A 17,657-nucleotide genomic window follows, 5' to 3' on the forward strand; every position below is an offset into this window, starting at 1 on the left:
GCTGAAATAGTTCTTTGGCGTCCCAGAAGGCCTTATGCCAAAGGAGACTGAGACACAATATATGGAAGTCTTGACGTGACAAGAAAAAGTCATTAAAAGGCCAAAAAAATCTACCGTTGAAAAAATATTCATTTTAAAGCGGATTTATACCAACGTAAGAACATCACTACACAATTAACACACGGCGTATTACAGGACCCGACACTTAACAAACGATTTTAAAGTTCGACTTAAAGAACACAAAAATGCTGTAAACAACAACAGGGTCAATGAATCCAGCTTAGCAGTCGACGTAACGGAAATTGATCACTCCAGATTTTATGGGCCCATATTTTTGTCTCGTCACCTTTCGAACCGTATACCATATTTGAGTACATCGGAAATCCAAGTTTTACACATATTTGCCCAGTCTCCTTTGGCATAATTCTAGTTGTTGAGATGCAATAAAGAAGAGCCTCCAACTTTTCCGAATCATGGATATTTTCAAAATAACTCACAATATTCTATATGATCCAAGTTATTAAAAGTTCAGCGGCACAAAATCAACATCGCTGACTTTTTATCACTCCACCACAAGGAAAGCGATCGCTTTTGAGGGCATTCTTCTTTGTTTAAAGTATGTACCTACTAAATATCAAATTGTCAACTATTGCTCCTAGTACTTCTCCGGAACATAAAGGCGAGACTTGTGAAGGAAAAAATGGTTCTGGACTCGTCTAAAAGTGCGTTTTACAATCAATTGCCTTTTTCCTACATTTCTTCCCGCTAGTGATCCAACTTTCTTCCATTTGATTGATCGAAATACTTTCTATGTAGGAAATGAAGATAATCTTATGATAATTCATGAAATAATTTGAAAAAAATCATCGTTTTTGTAAGAAAAATTTCTACTTTATTCTTGGTACCTTCCATCGGCCGGTGCACACTTTTTTCAGTCATGACTGTGATCAGTTTTTCAACCTTATACTTCATCTAATCTGTATTTTAGATGACTGCATCATATTCCTTCAATTTCTGCTACTTTTCGGTCCAATACTTCTCTTTTAAAAGAAGCTGAGGGCAATTTAGTGGATACAGCTGTTTTGAAATTAACAAAATTTGATTATTTTTGAGCCACTTTAAAGCGTTTTTAATGGAATTTCTGCTGGCAAAATCTGACAATAACAAAGTAAAACCATCGTGAGATTGAACTTAAAATATAATCGGTTAGCAAAGATCGTAGGTTGCGGTAGGGTACATACAAGATTACTCTTTTAAGGCTTCGAAGTTTCCGTTTTGAAAATTGTTGTTTTTTTCCACAGGAGCAGAATTTTGGCGAATCATTATATTTTATACAAAACTAGCTGATCCCATACGAACTCCGTTTCGCTTTCTACTTGGAATATGCCATGAAAGGTTTGTATGAAAGTCAACTGCCAAGCATTTTCGAGATGCACTTCTGAATTCATTGTTAAGTAATAATTGCAAAAATATTGGACGATCACTTTGTCGTCTGCCACTAAATTTGAAATCAGGATCAATTGACTATGCCAAAAAACCCCGTGTATAAATTTCGACTCACTCGTTGCATAACAACGCAATTATTGCCAAAATGTTAAACCCCTTTCGGTGGCCTTTTATACAATCTTTGATATCTGGAATCGATTGCCCTTCCCTCAAAACTCCCGTGTGCAAATTTCAAAAGCAATCCGTTGTATAATAACGTCAATATTGCTAAAAACAGTGAAAAATTTATTTATATGAACGACCTCTTTATTCAACCCCTGGCAAAACATTTGACATCTGAAATCGATTGTCCGTCCCTGAAAACTACCGTGTGCAAATTTTCATCTCAATCCGATGTATAATAGCGACAATATTGCAAAAATATTGAAAGGGTAATATGGACGACCCCCTTTGCCGGCCCCTTAAACTGAATTTAATACCTAAAATCCATTGCTCATCTCTCAAAAACTCTCGTTTACCAATTTTAGTCTGAATTCGATGTATAATAACGACAATATTGCATCAACAGTGAATGTTAACATGGACGACCCCTTTGGCCGACCCCTGATTTTAGTTTGGATAAGTGAAATCAGTTCTTTGTCCCTAATAACTCCTATGTGCAAATTTTCATCCCAATCCGATGTATAAAAACGTCAATATCACTAAGATACTGGAAATTTAATATGGACGACCCCTTTTGCCGGCCCTTTATACTAAATTTGATACCTCAAATCGATTGCATCTCACTCAAAACTGTCGTGAACCAATTTTTATCTGAATACGATGTATAATAACGTCAATATCGCAAAAAATAGCGAACATTTAATATGGACGACCCCTTTGGCCGACCCCTTACACAAAGTTTGACACCTGCAATCGATTGCTCGTCTTCCAAAACACTCATTTGCAAATTTCCAACACGATCCGACGAAAAGTAACGTAAATATCGCGAAAACAATATTTGTGTTGTATGGACGACCCCTTTCAGATGGGGTCATCCGAAAATCTAAAAACATTTTTCATCATTCCTGGTCCTAATGAGCATCCATGCCAAATTTCAGACCTCTAGCTCTTAAAACGGCTGAGTCTATAGAGGACAAACAAACAAACATATAGAAATTGCTTTTTTATATATATATACTAGCTGATCCCATACGAACTCTGTTTCGCTTTCAACTTGGAATATGTCATGAACAATTTGTATGAAAGTCAATTGCCAAGCATTTTCCAGATAACTTTTGAATTCATTGTTAAGTAATAATCGCAAAAATATTGGACGAACACTTTTTCTGTCGTCTGCAACTAAATTTGAAATCAGGAATCAATAACTACCTACGTGTATAAATTTCGACTAAATCATTGCATAACAACGCAATTATTGCCAAAAAGCTAAACCCCTCTCGGGGGCTCTTATATAATCTTTGATATCTGAAATCGATTGCCCTTCCCTCAAAACTCCCGTGGGCAAATTTTCAAAGCAATCCATTGTATAATAACGTCAATATTGCTAAAAATAGTGAAAAATTAATTTATATGGACGACCCCTTTCGTCGACCAAATGCAAGACATTTACATCTGAAATCGATTGCCCGTCCCTGAAAACTACCGTGTGCAAATTTTCATCCCAATCCGATGTATAATAACGAAGATATTGCAAAAATATTGAAAGGTTTATATGGACGACCCCCTTTGCCGGCCCCTTAAACTGAATTTAATACCTGAAATCCATTGCTCATCTCTCAAAACTCTCGTTTACCAAATTTCGTCTGAATTTCGTCTGAAAACCCCTGATTTTAGTTTGGATAAGTGAAATCAGTTCTTTGTCCCTAATAACTCCTATGTGCAAATTTTCATCCCAATCCGATGTATAAAAACGTCAATATCACTAAGATACTGGAAATTTAATACGGAAGACCCCTTTTGCCGGCCCTTTACACTAAATTTGATATCTCAAATCGATTGCGTGTCACTCAAAACTTTCGTATGTATATATATGTAGATAATCCACCATGGGTGCACGGATTCACCGCAGTTTCGCCAACGTATGCGCTAAATTGCATTCTTTAGATTTTTAGTTCGGCCAATCTTCAATGAAAAATACCACATACCCAACACCATGGCTTCGTTTGAACTGTCATGTAATGAATGTATTTCGTGTATGTGTATGTCTTATTTGCAGAACAAGCAAACAGTTTCGCAACCGTAAAAAATTCATAACATTTTCAGTGTTATAAATCTTCGACAGGATTGGACGTTCTTATATAATATAGTCAATAAATGAAATATTTATACAACAGAATAACCTTACCTTTATACCCATCTTACCTCAAAACACTCTAAGCTTACCTTTAGCTGTAACCGACCTTATTCAGTAATATAACCATACTTATTTCCATCTGATCTAAAATGAACAAATTTTATACTATTAAAAAATCGCGAAGCAAAATATTTGAACAAAATATCGAAAATGATAAATTCAGTTTAAGTACAAAAAACTAAGAACAGTAAACATGACCACGCCCTACAAATAATAATTCAGGGAAGCTATATTGTCAAAGTAAATGAATAAAAAAATGTTATAATAAATGTTTACATTATGTTGGCGGTGTAGGGTAAGTGAGCCTTAACTTGGCATGCTCCTTATCTTGGCATGCCAAAATACATTTTGGTAATTTATGTGTCAAACATATGCCTAAAAATATAAAATAAATCAAACATAAAAGAAAATCGCATTTGTTTACATTCTGCATAGCATTTGTCCGCTATTGAATCCAAATAACTGCGTAATAATTTTTTTTCACATGACAAACTGGAAGTAAAATTACGATTTTCGGAAAAAATCTGAAATGAACCTACCTTGCTAGTGCATCTGCCATCTTCGGATCGATTTTAAATACACAATTCCCTATGAAAAAATCACTAAAAAATATCGTTGGATACAGCAAAACGTGGCAAAAAATATAAAATTATAACCTACTCCAAACAACGTACATATTTGATCTAAAATTGAAGAAAATATAAACATTTGTTTTCACCTAATCTTGGCATGAAATTCCACTAATTGAGGTTTGTATGTATGTGTGAGAACGAAATCAGCAGGCAGACGGTAGCCGGCAGCCGGCAGCCGAATCTTCGGCCGTTAGTGCACAGTGGTCTGGAAATTTGAAAGCCGGTCGAAAGTAAAAAGAAGGATTGAAATAACTTGAAAATACCATAAATGTATTTTAGACTATAATCAATTTATTTATCTCTTAAGTGTATTTGGCATCTTAATTGGGATTATAATGCTACAAGTTTAGCTGCCTTTTTCTTTGGTAAATTTCTAGAACTTCTCCTTATAACAAAATTTACTTCAGAGCACGAAATCAACCGGATTCGGATCCGAATCGATATCTTGGATCTCGTTGAAGTTACTCTATCCATGCCCAAAATAAAATTTACAATTGGAAATAAGGTTCAACGTATTTTGATTTCATTTTATTTGTGCTGGAGATGAACATTTGCTGTATATGTGTCGCTTTGAAAGGAATGGTTACAAAGTTCAAATTATGACATTCTAAATATTATGTTTATTCAATAAAGTAATTACATCACAATGTTGAAAAATTATGTAACTAAGAGCTAAATTTTATTGTTTTCAATTTCATGTGAAATCAAAAATAATATTTTGACCAAGTTTGTTTTATATTATGGATCACTGTGCATCAGCAGAGGTGACGACGTTTGTTTTCCGTAGGAAAGGAATATGCGAAGGAAACGCTGCCGAGTTTGGGTGATGATTTTGCATGAGTGCGAGTGGGATGCAGCTTGAATTTCACCCAGCTTTTATATTTGTTGTTCGCTTCCATTGGCTATAGTTCCCAAACGAACGAGTGAGATGCAATCTGTTTCTATCAGGCTGGCTGGAGTGAGCGATAGTTTGTCTTGTTTTTCTATCCGAGTGTACGCAAACGATTGCTAGAAAATTCCTAAGGGCGACATTTTAAAAATGTATGATTCAAAAAATCGTTCGCTTACTTGAGTTTTAGCTTTAGCTTGCTTCTTGCCTCGGTCATAATGGTTTTTAAAATGTCTCTCCTCCTTTTATGGGAGTGGAATAAAAAAAATATGAACATTCACTATCATATGTTAACTTCAATGGAAACAGATCTATCATGATTTCATTTTAAAAAATTGAACAAACGATTTGTTTGCTAGGTTGATAAACATATTTATGTTAACCAATGCAATATTTTGGAACTTATTTGTTCTAGATTGTTATTCTGATAATAGAAATTTTAAACACACCAAAAACTGAAACAAACAAGTGAAACTTTTTAACGTAAGATTATAATTCTGCACTCAAATAACAATTCTAAAAATTGATTGACAGTTCGTACTTCCGACTTTTTGAAAACAACACAGAACATTGTTGTGCTTTCTTCCAGGATATTATCAACGAATTCGTGGGGGCTGTTGTTGTATTAGTGAAGCAAATTTCTTCTAGAGGCGGCCAATTTAAGGAACTTATAAAGGGCCAAAATTCGGAACGGGGGCCACAATAAGGAGCATTTCAATCAATAGTTTAATCAGATTAATCTCAAATTATCCACCGCTTTAAAGCAAGGACATATTTTTACTACATTTCAGGCTAGTAAGCAATCATATTTGTCGAAGGACTTTTGAAGGTACATATTACAGGAAGACTACAATCATGGGAAATATAGTCAACCATGCCTTAGGGGCCAAGTTCGGGTACCCTACATGCTTCAGGAAATAATCAATTAAATTACAAAGAATTCAGAAGTCAATTGCGATATAAATAAAAAGTAAACAGTGAGACTCGAGGAAAGAGAATCTACACAATTTTTATGTGTACTAATTGAAACTATACATTCCATGAATATCTGAAAATGAATGAATATTTATGACTTGCTTTTAAAAATATATTATGATGTATAGGTAAAAAATAGTGAAAATTCTGCTAAATAACTATAGTTAATGTTATGTTGTATGTTGGTAATCCACCATGGGTACACGGATTCACAGCAGTTTTATTAAAGTATGTTCCATCCTGCATTCTTTAAATTATTGGTTCAGCAAATATCAAATGGAGGGTGAAACAAACCCGATACCATGGCTTCGTATGAACTGTTATGAAATGTGTGTTTGTCGTTTTACTGTGTGTTTTGATTCTGGAAGAATATTTCAATCATCTCCAACACTAGTTTAAAATTTATCAAATATAAATTTTATAAATTTACAACAGGTATTCCGGCATCCGTGTATTGCCTAACCAGTTTGCAGTTGATTGATTATTCAAATATGATTTTATTTAATAATCTTACCCTTACAGTTTTATGAAAAATTGGCTACCTTTGACCTTACCCCTTTTATCTCACTGGGCTTACCTCCCAGTTGACGATTTTGTATACTCTTTACAATCCATTTTATCACTAAACACTAACTGCATGCACTGCTTTTTTTTTCATTTCCTTCACTGGCTTGACCAGAACAGCAAATCACTTTTTTTATCGAAGAACTCAGACACCTCCCCTGCCCATGTGTGGGTCAGGATTTACCTCCACCCATAAATGAAACAACCTCAACTTAATTTGTCTTTTCCTTTCCTTTACAACTTTCTTCATGGAACTGAAACACTATTTAACACTTTCGAAGAACCGGTCAACCGTCCTTCTACACACTATTAATTTTTTGGTGTAAATTTATGTCAGAAAGGATGCACAAAAAAGAAGCATCACTTTTGACATAAAATTACACTGGAAAATACAGAAACGCTTGAAGACATAAAATTTTCGGCTATAATTGAATAGCACATTCGACATAATATTACATCATCAATGACGTAAATTTACGTCAAGTAGGACGCACAAAAGCGTAGCATCATTTTTGACATAAATTTAGATCATTGATGATATAATTTTGCATCGTACATTCTAATATGTGAATAATTCTACTGAATCAAAGCAATCGAAAAATAGCTTTTAATTTAACCAGAGTATAAGAAAAGTTCAGATATAGGCATTTCGATAGCAACTTCAGTGAGCGTTTTCGATTGAAAACGCTCACTGATAAACATAGTAAGTTGCCACAAGTTGCTATTGAAATAGCGGTATCTGAACTTATCTTATAAAGTTGTTGAATAAAACAAATATTTCGATTGCTTTGATTCAGCGTCGTTTATATTTTTAGTCATAGGAGCTTTCGGAGACACAATTTTAGAGGCATATTATACAGCAAAAAACAAGTCACTTATATTTACATCTAAAGGGATGAAAAAAACTGTACCATCGCTTTAACCACAAATTTATGTTTTGTGATCGTGACTTGTAAAATCACAAGCCATGAGGATGTTTGATGAATATGATTTCACATCGGTCGATCTGTTATTTATATAGATATTTCACATTGCAATCGATGTAAATTTAGACTAGAAACAACGTTTTTAAGAAACGTTTCATATTTATTTTAATTGCTGGTTGATATACCCTGTGGGTCATGTTTTGTTTTCTTGAGAATATTTTCAAAGTTGTTGACTGGAGTGAATTATTGAATAGATTTACTTAGATTTACCAAGGACCATCTCGATGAAAAGTGGTAATAAATGTCGTATTTTGTTTGATACGTGAATAAAATGTAAAAGAATTTCCAAATGTCGAGGATGTCTGATATGGACAAATTGTATAGATTTAAAATAATTGTTGAAAAAATATATTCGTTTTCTGCTGTTGAACATTTTGCATCAGAATTTATTGACAAGTCAAGTAAAATGTTTTTCATTATGTCTCTTTTCTTATATATAAAAATCCAGTTTAAATTTGCATATTAGACAAATAAGCATGAGGTGTCATTTAAGTTGAAAATTTCTTTAAAATTTTTTTATTTCAACTATAATTTGACTTCCTGAAGTGAAAACTATCGAAATATTCTTGTTCATGAAAACTTAGGAAATCATTCGATTCAATATTTGACAGCTTGTTTACATCGTGGGCAGTGCTAATTTGGTACAAAATATATTCCATTATTATTTTTATTTAATTTTTTAAAATGTTATACTGCGTTTTTCTGCTTTCACGTTTATATACTTCCTTCATCCATCAAAAATAAAAATTATAAGAACGGAAAGAATGAATTATTCAAGAACATTCATAGTGAAGGAGATGGTTACAAATTAGTAGTTTCGAATAAATTATTTTGCTAAGTCAACTAGTTCATATTGGTTTATATTGATATATCGACAATCACACTCAATACGATTAAAACTTTACTTTACCAAAGACGTATTTGACAATTGTGTACATTCATTGTTATTTGTATCTACTGTTATGGGTTCATTAAGTATCTATATCTATTAAGTATCTAAAATCTATAAAACTACATGCTAGTTTGTGAAAATATTAGTTTCAGTTGCTCTCAGTTTGTACAACCAGTGCATTATTTTGAACTATCGTAATAGTAGTTAAAAAAGAATCGCATTTCGCATCGCACTACAACTATTCTGGATCAGCTACAAATTTTTCTCTATCTTATCCAATTGGGAAGCACACTAATAAATTTTCGTATTCAGCTTTTAGAAAGCCTTCATCTATGAAAATTCTGATTGGAACGGTTTGTTTCCGCAGCTGCAACTAGCCGAAAACTGCATGATACGTTCTTTCTGCGTTCTGTGGTTTCAAGATTTTTACCTAAAAAAAATTGAAAAGTTAAATAAAAACAAAATAATAAATAACAACAATATCCAATGTTACCTGTAGACGCGATAGAATCATACGTTTTCCTTCAGGTTTAAGGCTAAATTTCAAATGGTTAGCCGCTGATTCCGGAAAAAAAATTTGGTCACTAGATTTTAGCATCACTATTTCAGCTCGTAAATCCGATCATTCAGCTGCGTTCTAGGACTCCGATACATTTAATAAAACATAACCAGATCTGTAGCTGAGCTGTTTATGTTGCTGATTAACAAAACTGCCTCCGGTAGCTGTCTTTTTCCAGATTTTGTTCCTGCAACACCCACTGCTCATGTAATTCCAAGTAAAATTCATTTCGCAATTCAGTCGGTCCCGTTTGTCCCATTGATTGATCTGCAAACGCATTTAAACCAAAAGTTATTTGCATAGTAGTCAAGACTTTTGCATTTACTTACCTTATTTTTGGCCATTTGGTTGCGGACTTTGGACATGATGATCAGACGATAAGTCGTACAAATCAGACGCTGTGCTGTTGGATTTTATAGATTATTCAACTGTTGATGGTTAGAAATAAACAAAACACTGTTCCATTTTTCGGTTTGTTTTGATCTAGCAGTGTTTGTTTTGCTGTCAACAGATTCTAGCATAACATTGCATAACGAGTTAACTTACATATTCCAAGCGAAATATTTTTTTTTTATTTCAATTCAACTTCACTGAAAAAGCTAACATAATTTCTTTTTGTTTTAAAATACCTAAATATCAGAATGACAGTGTGCTCAGCAATTTAGTTCCTGAAGTATAAACACCTTCATAAGTTTTTTAATATACAAACTTTTTCACATTTACTGGATTTGTCATTCTGAAAAGTGCAGCCAAATTGGTATTGATATGCATGAAGAATAAAATTCAACGCGTTGGGGAAAAAATCGAAATCATGTTTTTGGCTACTAAGTCGAGCAAAACTATAAACCTTCAATCTTACCGGTACCAAATCGTGCGCATAATATTTTTTGTTTTCATCTTTGTCGATCTGTATTTCACCACTAATAAAAGAAGCAGTCAACCAAATATTCCAATATATTTTTCATTGGCACATTCAAAACACTGATAAAAACAACGGAAGTACGCACCGGTTTCGCACACGTTATTTTATATTCTCAAATTTCTTATTTAGATGCTAGGTAACCTAAATTTAAATCATAACAAGCAGATAGCTTGCTCGAAATTACTTCTTCGTGGTGTGCGTGTGCTTTAGATTTTAAATGATGTAAAATTAGATTGTTTATTAATTAGGACGAAAGAAATTTAGGTCCTTAAGCGTTTCTGGCTCGTGTGATTTTGAAAAATTTTTGGTGTGTAGCTCTAATGAACTAAATATCATACGTGCATGACACTCAAAACTGTCGTGTACCAATTTTCATCTGAATACGATGTATAATAACGTCAATATAGCAAAAAATAGCGAACATTTAATATGGACGACCCCTTTGGTCGACCCCTTACACAAAATTTGACACCTGAAATCTATTGCTCGTCTTCCAAAACACTCATTTGCAAAATTTCAACACGATCCGACGAAAAGTAACGTAAATATCGCGAAAACAATATTTGTGTTGTATGGACGACCCCTTTCAGATGGGGTCATCCGAAAATCTAAAAACATTTTTCATCATTCCTGGTCCTAATGAGCATCCATGCCAAATTTCAGACCTCTATCTCTTAAAACGGCTGAGTCTATAGAGGACAAACAAACAAACATAAAGAAATTGCTTTATATATACACACCAAAAAATTTATAAAATTACTCGAGACAGAAACGCTTGAAGACCTAATTATATTTCGCCCTAATTAGGAATTGATTTAATTTCACATCATTTTCAATCTAAACTTAACAAATACCCAAGCTTACGGGCCATAATTTTCGAAAGACTTAATTGTATTATGATCTAATTCATTAAAGATGTAATTTTCAATCACATTGAATATAAACTTATAAAAGGGACCTAAATTTAAATTTAAGAAGATGTAAAATTATGTGCGAGGTTACAATTTGGCAATCCTGCGAAAAAACAGAAGCAAAACAAACAAAAGCAAGTGCATTTTATTTTGGTGCGTATTGTCACGGGAAATTTAAGCCAGAAAGTGTTCTTTTGGGTGAAAAGGCGATTCCCTCTTGTTGTGATTAACACAAATATGATTCGAACAACGAGATGGTAGCTCGATTGCACAAACAAAAACTGCACGGAACATTGGAAGCAGAAACGAAACCATAAGTGGATAATTTGCGCAGTAAGTTTTCTGATTTAAGCTTTGTATGTCGGAATATTGTTCTAATATTGTATTATTTTGCAGGTTCTTTAGTACTGCCTCTTAACGGTTCATCTTCGACAAGCGACATACTATACGTTGACAACGAAACGACCAAATGAAAAAATACCCGATTTTTCTGAGTTGCTGAAAAAGGAATGTTGGAAGTTGTAGAATGTTACTAATTTGATATGTTCACTATTTTTTCTAGGAAATTATTTCTACCAGCCAATAGAGTGTTTTAGAAATTATAAAGGTTAAGAATAATTTAAGGTTTTTTATAAATATTTCCCGTAATTTTTTTTAAATAAAATTTGTGTTTTTTGGAATAAGCTGCATAAACAATATAAGAATACGAATATTAAAATGAAATGTGTGCCTCTAAAATTGTGTCTCCGAAAGCTCCTATGACTAAAAATATAAACGACGCTGAATCAAAGCAATCTAGAGATTTTTTTAAATTCAACAACGTTATAAGCTAAGTTCAGATACCGGTATTTCGACAGCAACTTGTGGCAACTTACTATTTTTAACAGCGAGCGTTTTCAATCGAAAACACTCACTGAAGAAGATAGTAAGTTGCTATCGAAATGCCGATATCTGAACTTTTCTTATACTGTGGTTAAACGATGCTATATTGTATCATCAATGATCTAAATTTATGTCAAAACGATGCTACGCTTTTGTGCGTCCTACTTGACGTAAATTTACATCATTGATGATGTAATATTATGTCGAATGTGCTATTCAATTATAGCCGGAAATTTTATGTCTTCAAGCGTTTCTGTATTTTCCAGTGTAATTTTATGTCCAAAGTGATGCTTCTTTTTTGTGCATCCTTTTTGACATAAATTTACACCAAAAAATTAATAGTGTGTATATATATATATACATATAGATAACCAGCAAATACATACTTTAATAAACTCGGGATCTTGCCAAGAGCAGACATGGTATAGGATTCAAACGCTGGAATTTGTTTAAAATAGGGTATTTCATAAGTTTTGTCATTCATCAAAAATCATCTGTCTCATAGCCTCGATACCGGCTGTACAGCTTACGAGCCCTGGAACTAGCAAAAAATTGTCGTTTGAGGTTAGGTTTGAAAGACTCATTACTAGGCAACACTTTCAGCTTATCGGAGATATATTTTTTGGACTTTTCAGCGATCTATCCTTAGTTTTTCGCTTATTGAAAATTAAAAATGCTGGTATGATACTTGACCTTCCTGATGACCCTTAACCGTAGTTGCCGATCATGTGTTTCACATGATTTGAACTTTGTGGACATTTTTGCCAGTGTTTGCATACTTTTCCACCACTCACACACAGTAATTCTTTGAATAATCAACGGTTTTGTCAGCTATCAATTTGATAATGATGAATTTTTAAGGAAACTGTGCTAAATTATTTTTTTCTTTTCCTCTTGCATCGTAAATATCTTAAAAACGCGAAAATTTTAAATTTTGAAAAAAAAAAAAGTCGGATAGTAAAGGAGAGTGGGGTATCATGGGTTACTTTTTTCTTTGCTTAACCTTCCAAAGCCGTTCCCCAATAATCGTTTTGGGGAAATTTGAGTTGAAGTTCGATAGCGTTCTCCTGGCCGTAAATGTTAACCGATTTTGATCATATTATATTCATTGTGTAGGTAATTTATTCTAATTACTCAACATTTCAAAATAAAGTCGATATGTATTAGGGGCCGTCCACATACCACGTGGACAACTTAGGGGGGGGAGGGGGGTATGGAAATGTCCACGCTTGTCCACGGAGAGGGGGTAGGGGTTTGGGTCATGTCCACGTGGACATACTTACTTTCAAAATTTCTAAAAGAGAATAAATATTAAGATGTTCTAATCAAAATCTTATAATGGCATAGCTTTCCAGTTTCAAATTTAAACAATTAGTAGCTACTTGAAGGCAAGTGATAAACAGGTATAATAATTTAGAAATTAAAAAATTAAAAAAAGAAATTATTTTAGGAAATTCTTATTCGGCTTTTTTTTTCAAAATCAGCCATTTTTATAACAAAAAGGAAAAAGTTGTGTTTTCTAACTGTCAAATTACAGGTATTTAAAAAAAACATATTTCAAATCTGTCCACGTGGACATCCGGGGAGGGGGGTAGGGGTTTTCCAAATGACCACGCTTGTCCACGGAGGGGGAGGAGGGGGTCAAAAATCTCATTTTTCTGTCCACGTGGTATCTGAACGGCCCCTTACCATGTTATCAGTAACTGGTTCAGAAAGTAAAAAGTCCGAGAAATCAATTTTATTTTTAAAAAACTTATAACTTCTTACAGCTTTTCTGTATTTAAGTGTTTCATTGAAGTTTGAAATCGTCAAAAATCCATCTAACCGGCAAAGTATAGATATGTTGGGGTTCAATAAAAGTTTTGACCGCTATCTCAAATCTTCCGGTAGAAAAAAATCTCACTTGAAAAAAACGACATCTTATTTTAGCTTTGCTTAGCTGTATCTCATTTCCCAATGAACCGATTTTCAAAACTCAAATTTTAATTTTTTTTGTCGATTTGATTAATCATTTTTATAGAACATACTTCATCTGTAAAAATTCCCAGTTCTTCAATATATTGGGGTGATGATAAAGATGTTTGAAATGTGCGCTTCGGGTCATATTGACCTGAACAGCTTTGGAGGGTTAAATATGCGTTTTCCTTAAGATGGCCATTATGCCCCTATTTCCCCCACTTGTTGCGAATGAATTAGAATGTTTCATTCAATCCGATACCATTCAACAAAAGTATGAATAATTCATTAATTAATCAAGTTTTCCCTTATCATGAGGCAGAGCACCAATACCTCAAAAAAAAAAGTCGAATCAAATTCCGGTAATCAAAAACGCGCGCACAAGCTAGCCGAATGCGAGATATACAGAGCAGACGTTCTATGCTATACTTTCTTCCGAATGTGTTGGCCAAGTCGGGTCCAAGTGCAAGGTCAGTAATGTGCATTTTTTTTTGGGAAGATAACGATCTGCAGCCAAACAAAGGATTAAAGGCGCTCGCAAATGTTCGTTATCTGTCATTGTTGCACAAAATACACACTTTCGTCTACTATCTACCGTTAACAGTGGTGCATTTATCGACAGTCAATATAAGTTCTTCTCATGTTTCTATCAATGATTCTTTGATTTGTTCCGACGACCATAACAAGGAGCGAACAAATAAAGCCTTAATCATTGCCGTTACTATCTCACCATGGGAAAAAGGCGAACTAAGCCGAGCTTAACACGCCTGCCTCTAGGATCATATCCGTGTCGTTGTCGTCGTTGTGGGATCAGCATCATTGTGAGATACCGTGTGAGCTTCCTGATCTGGCGTCGTTGCTCCCCGTTGTGTTGATAACTAGTGATGATGTGATCACGTTTGATAAGGAAATGCATTATGAAGCGGCAACGGCTGTGCAGTGTGCTATAAATGATCTGCTTCGAGATCAGCCCGGGTTTAGTTCTCTCTGGGAGTGAGCTTAAGGTGGTAGTATGAGTCCGAAGTACAGTTACTGTGTGATCGGCGCAGGAACAGCTGGGATTGCAGCTGCTCGACGCATCGTGGAAGCCGGTGGCGAGGTGACGATTTTCGAACAAACCGATCGACTGGGTGGAACCTGGAATTACACGGACGCGGTCGGCAAGGACAAATATGGGCTGCCTATCCACACTAGCATGTACCAAGGGTTGCGGACAAACCTACCGAAGGAGGTTATGGGTTTTCCGGATTTTCCGATTCCTCGGCAAAAAGCGTCGTACATTCCGGCAGAAGATATTCTGAACTTTGTTGAGTTGTACGCAAGTACATTTGAGTTGATCGGGCTGGTCAAACTGGAACACCATGTTATTTTTGTGGAACCAGTTGATGGCGGTCCCAAGAAATGGAAGGTAGCCGTTAAAAATCTGCCACAACATAAGGTGGAAATACATTTCTTCGACTATGTCCTGGTCTGCAATGGTCACTATCATACCCCAATGGTTCCGTCCATCCCAAATTCAGAGCGCTTCAAAGGAAAGCAACTTCACAGCCACGACTATAGATCTGCGGAACACTTCAAAGGTAGGTTAAATTCCTGACTTTAGTTTCAACCTTTTAAAAATCTGTATTTTACTTCTAGACGAAAGTGTTCTGGTGATAGGAGCTGGTCCCTCCGGAATGGATATAGCCTTAGAAATTTCCAAACATGCCAACCAAGTAACTCTGAGTCATCACAGTCCGGAACCGTTTAAAACAGTATTCCCTGCAAATCTTACCGAGAAACCGGATGTCAAAGAACTTACTCATAGTGGTGTAGTTTTCGTAGACGATACTCGTAACGACTACTCCATTATCCTGTACTGCACCGGGTACCGTTACAGTTTCCCATTCCTCAGTCCGGCCTGTGGTATAACCGTTGAAGATAACTACGTTCAACCGCTGTACAAACACTGTATTAACATCGCAGAACCAACGATGGCTTTCATAGGGATCCCCTTCTACGTCTGTGCGGCACAGATGTTCGACCTCCAGATCCGATTCTGTCTGCAGTTCTACACCGGAAGAATCGGATTACCGAAGAAGGAAGAAATGCGGGCCGATGAACGCGAACAGATGGAACACCGATGGTGGTTGGGTTACAAGAAGCGGCAAGCTCACATGATGGGACCTGCGCAGGGCGATTACTACGAAGATCTGGCTAAGACAGCGGGGTTGGTACCGATAAAACCTGTGATGGCCGCGTTGCATACCGAGAGCAGCCGGCGCTTCAATGATGATTTGTTGAACTTTAGAAACGATGTTTTCAGGATAGTCGACGATTATTCTTTTGAGGAGGTTTGAATTTGTGCAATCGTTATCGTTGTATATTATTTAGGACAAAATGAGAATATTTATTAAATGTTGGAATTACAAAAACATGTTTGACCTAAATTAAATACAGTATTCTCTACGCATTGCCGAAAGTAGTTCAGTTTTTTCTTGAAAGCGTTAAATTCAATAGCTCTCAAATATATCATTAGCCTCTCAACGAAGTCAAACTGGTGGGATTTGCGGACGACAATCCTGCAACATGGTGCGACGGCCAGGCAAAAGGCTTGGGATTAGCAGTGTAACCTGCAGTAACTCAGCAGTGTAATGTAATGTGTACAGCCTCTCCTGAATCGTTATGCCAATCTTAGTTCACAAGAAGGAAGTCAAACAGAAACATGCTCGATGACCAACTGGCAGCATCTGTGTTATGGTTGAACTACTACATGGCCAATTCTTGACAGTTTACGAATCCTTCATATTGTATCATCACAGATTCGAATCTTGACCACACTACTCTAATAGCTGATCTGCCATCAAGACTCGTTGAAACGGATTTTTGATCATGCGAGGATGCCAACACTTGGCATGTCAGCAATGGGTTCGCCAAATTCATGATTTTCCAGCAGAAAAGTTGGAGAATGCACCAGTTAACGAACGGTGTTGAACAGACTGCCCCAAGTGACCCGACTTTTGAAAAAGCTATGCGCTGCCGACTACAATTGATCCTACCTATGCTTAAATAGTACAAGGTCCTATGACAAATTTGTGCCAGATCGGACTACGGGAAGGGGTCGCTCATCGAGCCTAAAGTTTGAACATGAAAACTTTTTTTCACTTATAATTTTGATCCCATAAGAGCGATTTCTTTTGAATACGGTTTTTATTGAAGTTTAAACTATGACAAAAATTTCATCCCAAGACCGCATTTCGATAAGCGTTAAGATAAAAAAGTTATTAAGCTTCAAAAATGGGATAACATTTTTAAGGGTGGTATTCATCATTATCAATGAGGCGTCAAAATGTTCGACCGCCACGACCGGAACACTCAATTTGAAATGCATGTTATTTGGTGAAATAATGACCGATTTCAACAAATTTTATCGCCATAGATTAAAATTTAAGTTACAGACTCTTAGTTTAATGAAAAACCACAAAACAAATTTTTCGCCGAGTTTTTTTTAAATTGTTTAGCCCCTGATCTAAACTGTTATCTCATTTTTGAAGCTAAAAATTGTTTTATCTTAACTCTTATCGAAATGCCGTCGTGGGATGAAATATTTGTCATAATATAAAAATCAAGAAAAAACGTATTTAAAAGAAATTGGTCACAAGGGATCAAAATTATTAATCAAAAATTGGTTTTTCATGTTTCTCCCGA

At 35.2% G+C, this 17,657-nt stretch overlaps 1 protein-coding gene and 1 long non-coding RNA gene across 2 annotated transcripts; one reads left to right on the top strand and one right to left on the bottom strand.

The window, feature by feature from the left end:
• Positions 1 to 8,808: 8,808 nt before the first annotated feature.
• Positions 8,809 to 9,763, bottom strand: LOC129743989 (uncharacterized). Its single transcript, XR_008736771.1, has 3 exons — positions 9,629 to 9,763; positions 9,234 to 9,566; positions 8,809 to 9,170 (listed from the first exon to the last, which is right to left on the bottom strand). It is a non-coding gene; the product is annotated as an uncharacterized LOC129743989 (long non-coding RNA).
• A 5,174-nt stretch (positions 9,764 to 14,937) lies between these two features.
• LOC129746997 (senecionine N-oxygenase-like) lies at positions 14,938 to 16,338 on the top strand. Its single transcript, XM_055741007.1, has 2 exons — positions 14,938 to 15,550; positions 15,609 to 16,338. Exons 1-2 carry the CDS (start codon positions 14,983 to 14,985, stop codon positions 16,307 to 16,309), a joined length of 1,269 nt encoding a protein of 422 aa, XP_055596982.1. The 5' UTR covers positions 14,938 to 14,982; the 3' UTR covers positions 16,310 to 16,338.
• The last annotated feature ends 1,319 nt before the right edge of the window (positions 16,339 to 17,657 follow it).

This window comes from Uranotaenia lowii, chromosome 2 (genome assembly GCF_029784155.1).
Source record: "Uranotaenia lowii strain MFRU-FL chromosome 2, ASM2978415v1, whole genome shotgun sequence".
Classification (NCBI taxonomy): domain Eukaryota; kingdom Metazoa; phylum Arthropoda; class Insecta; order Diptera; family Culicidae; genus Uranotaenia; species Uranotaenia lowii.

Excerpts from the sequence above, each read along its gene's own strand:
- LOC129746997 (XM_055741007.1), top strand. The coding sequence starts at position 14,983 with ATGAGTCCGAAGTACAGTTACTGTGTGATCGGCGCAGGAACAGCTGGG. Across the intron at positions 15,551-15,608 it reads ATCTGCGGAACACTTCAAAG|ACGAAAGTGTTCTGGTGATA; the intron begins GTAGGTTAAATT and ends TTTTACTTCTAG.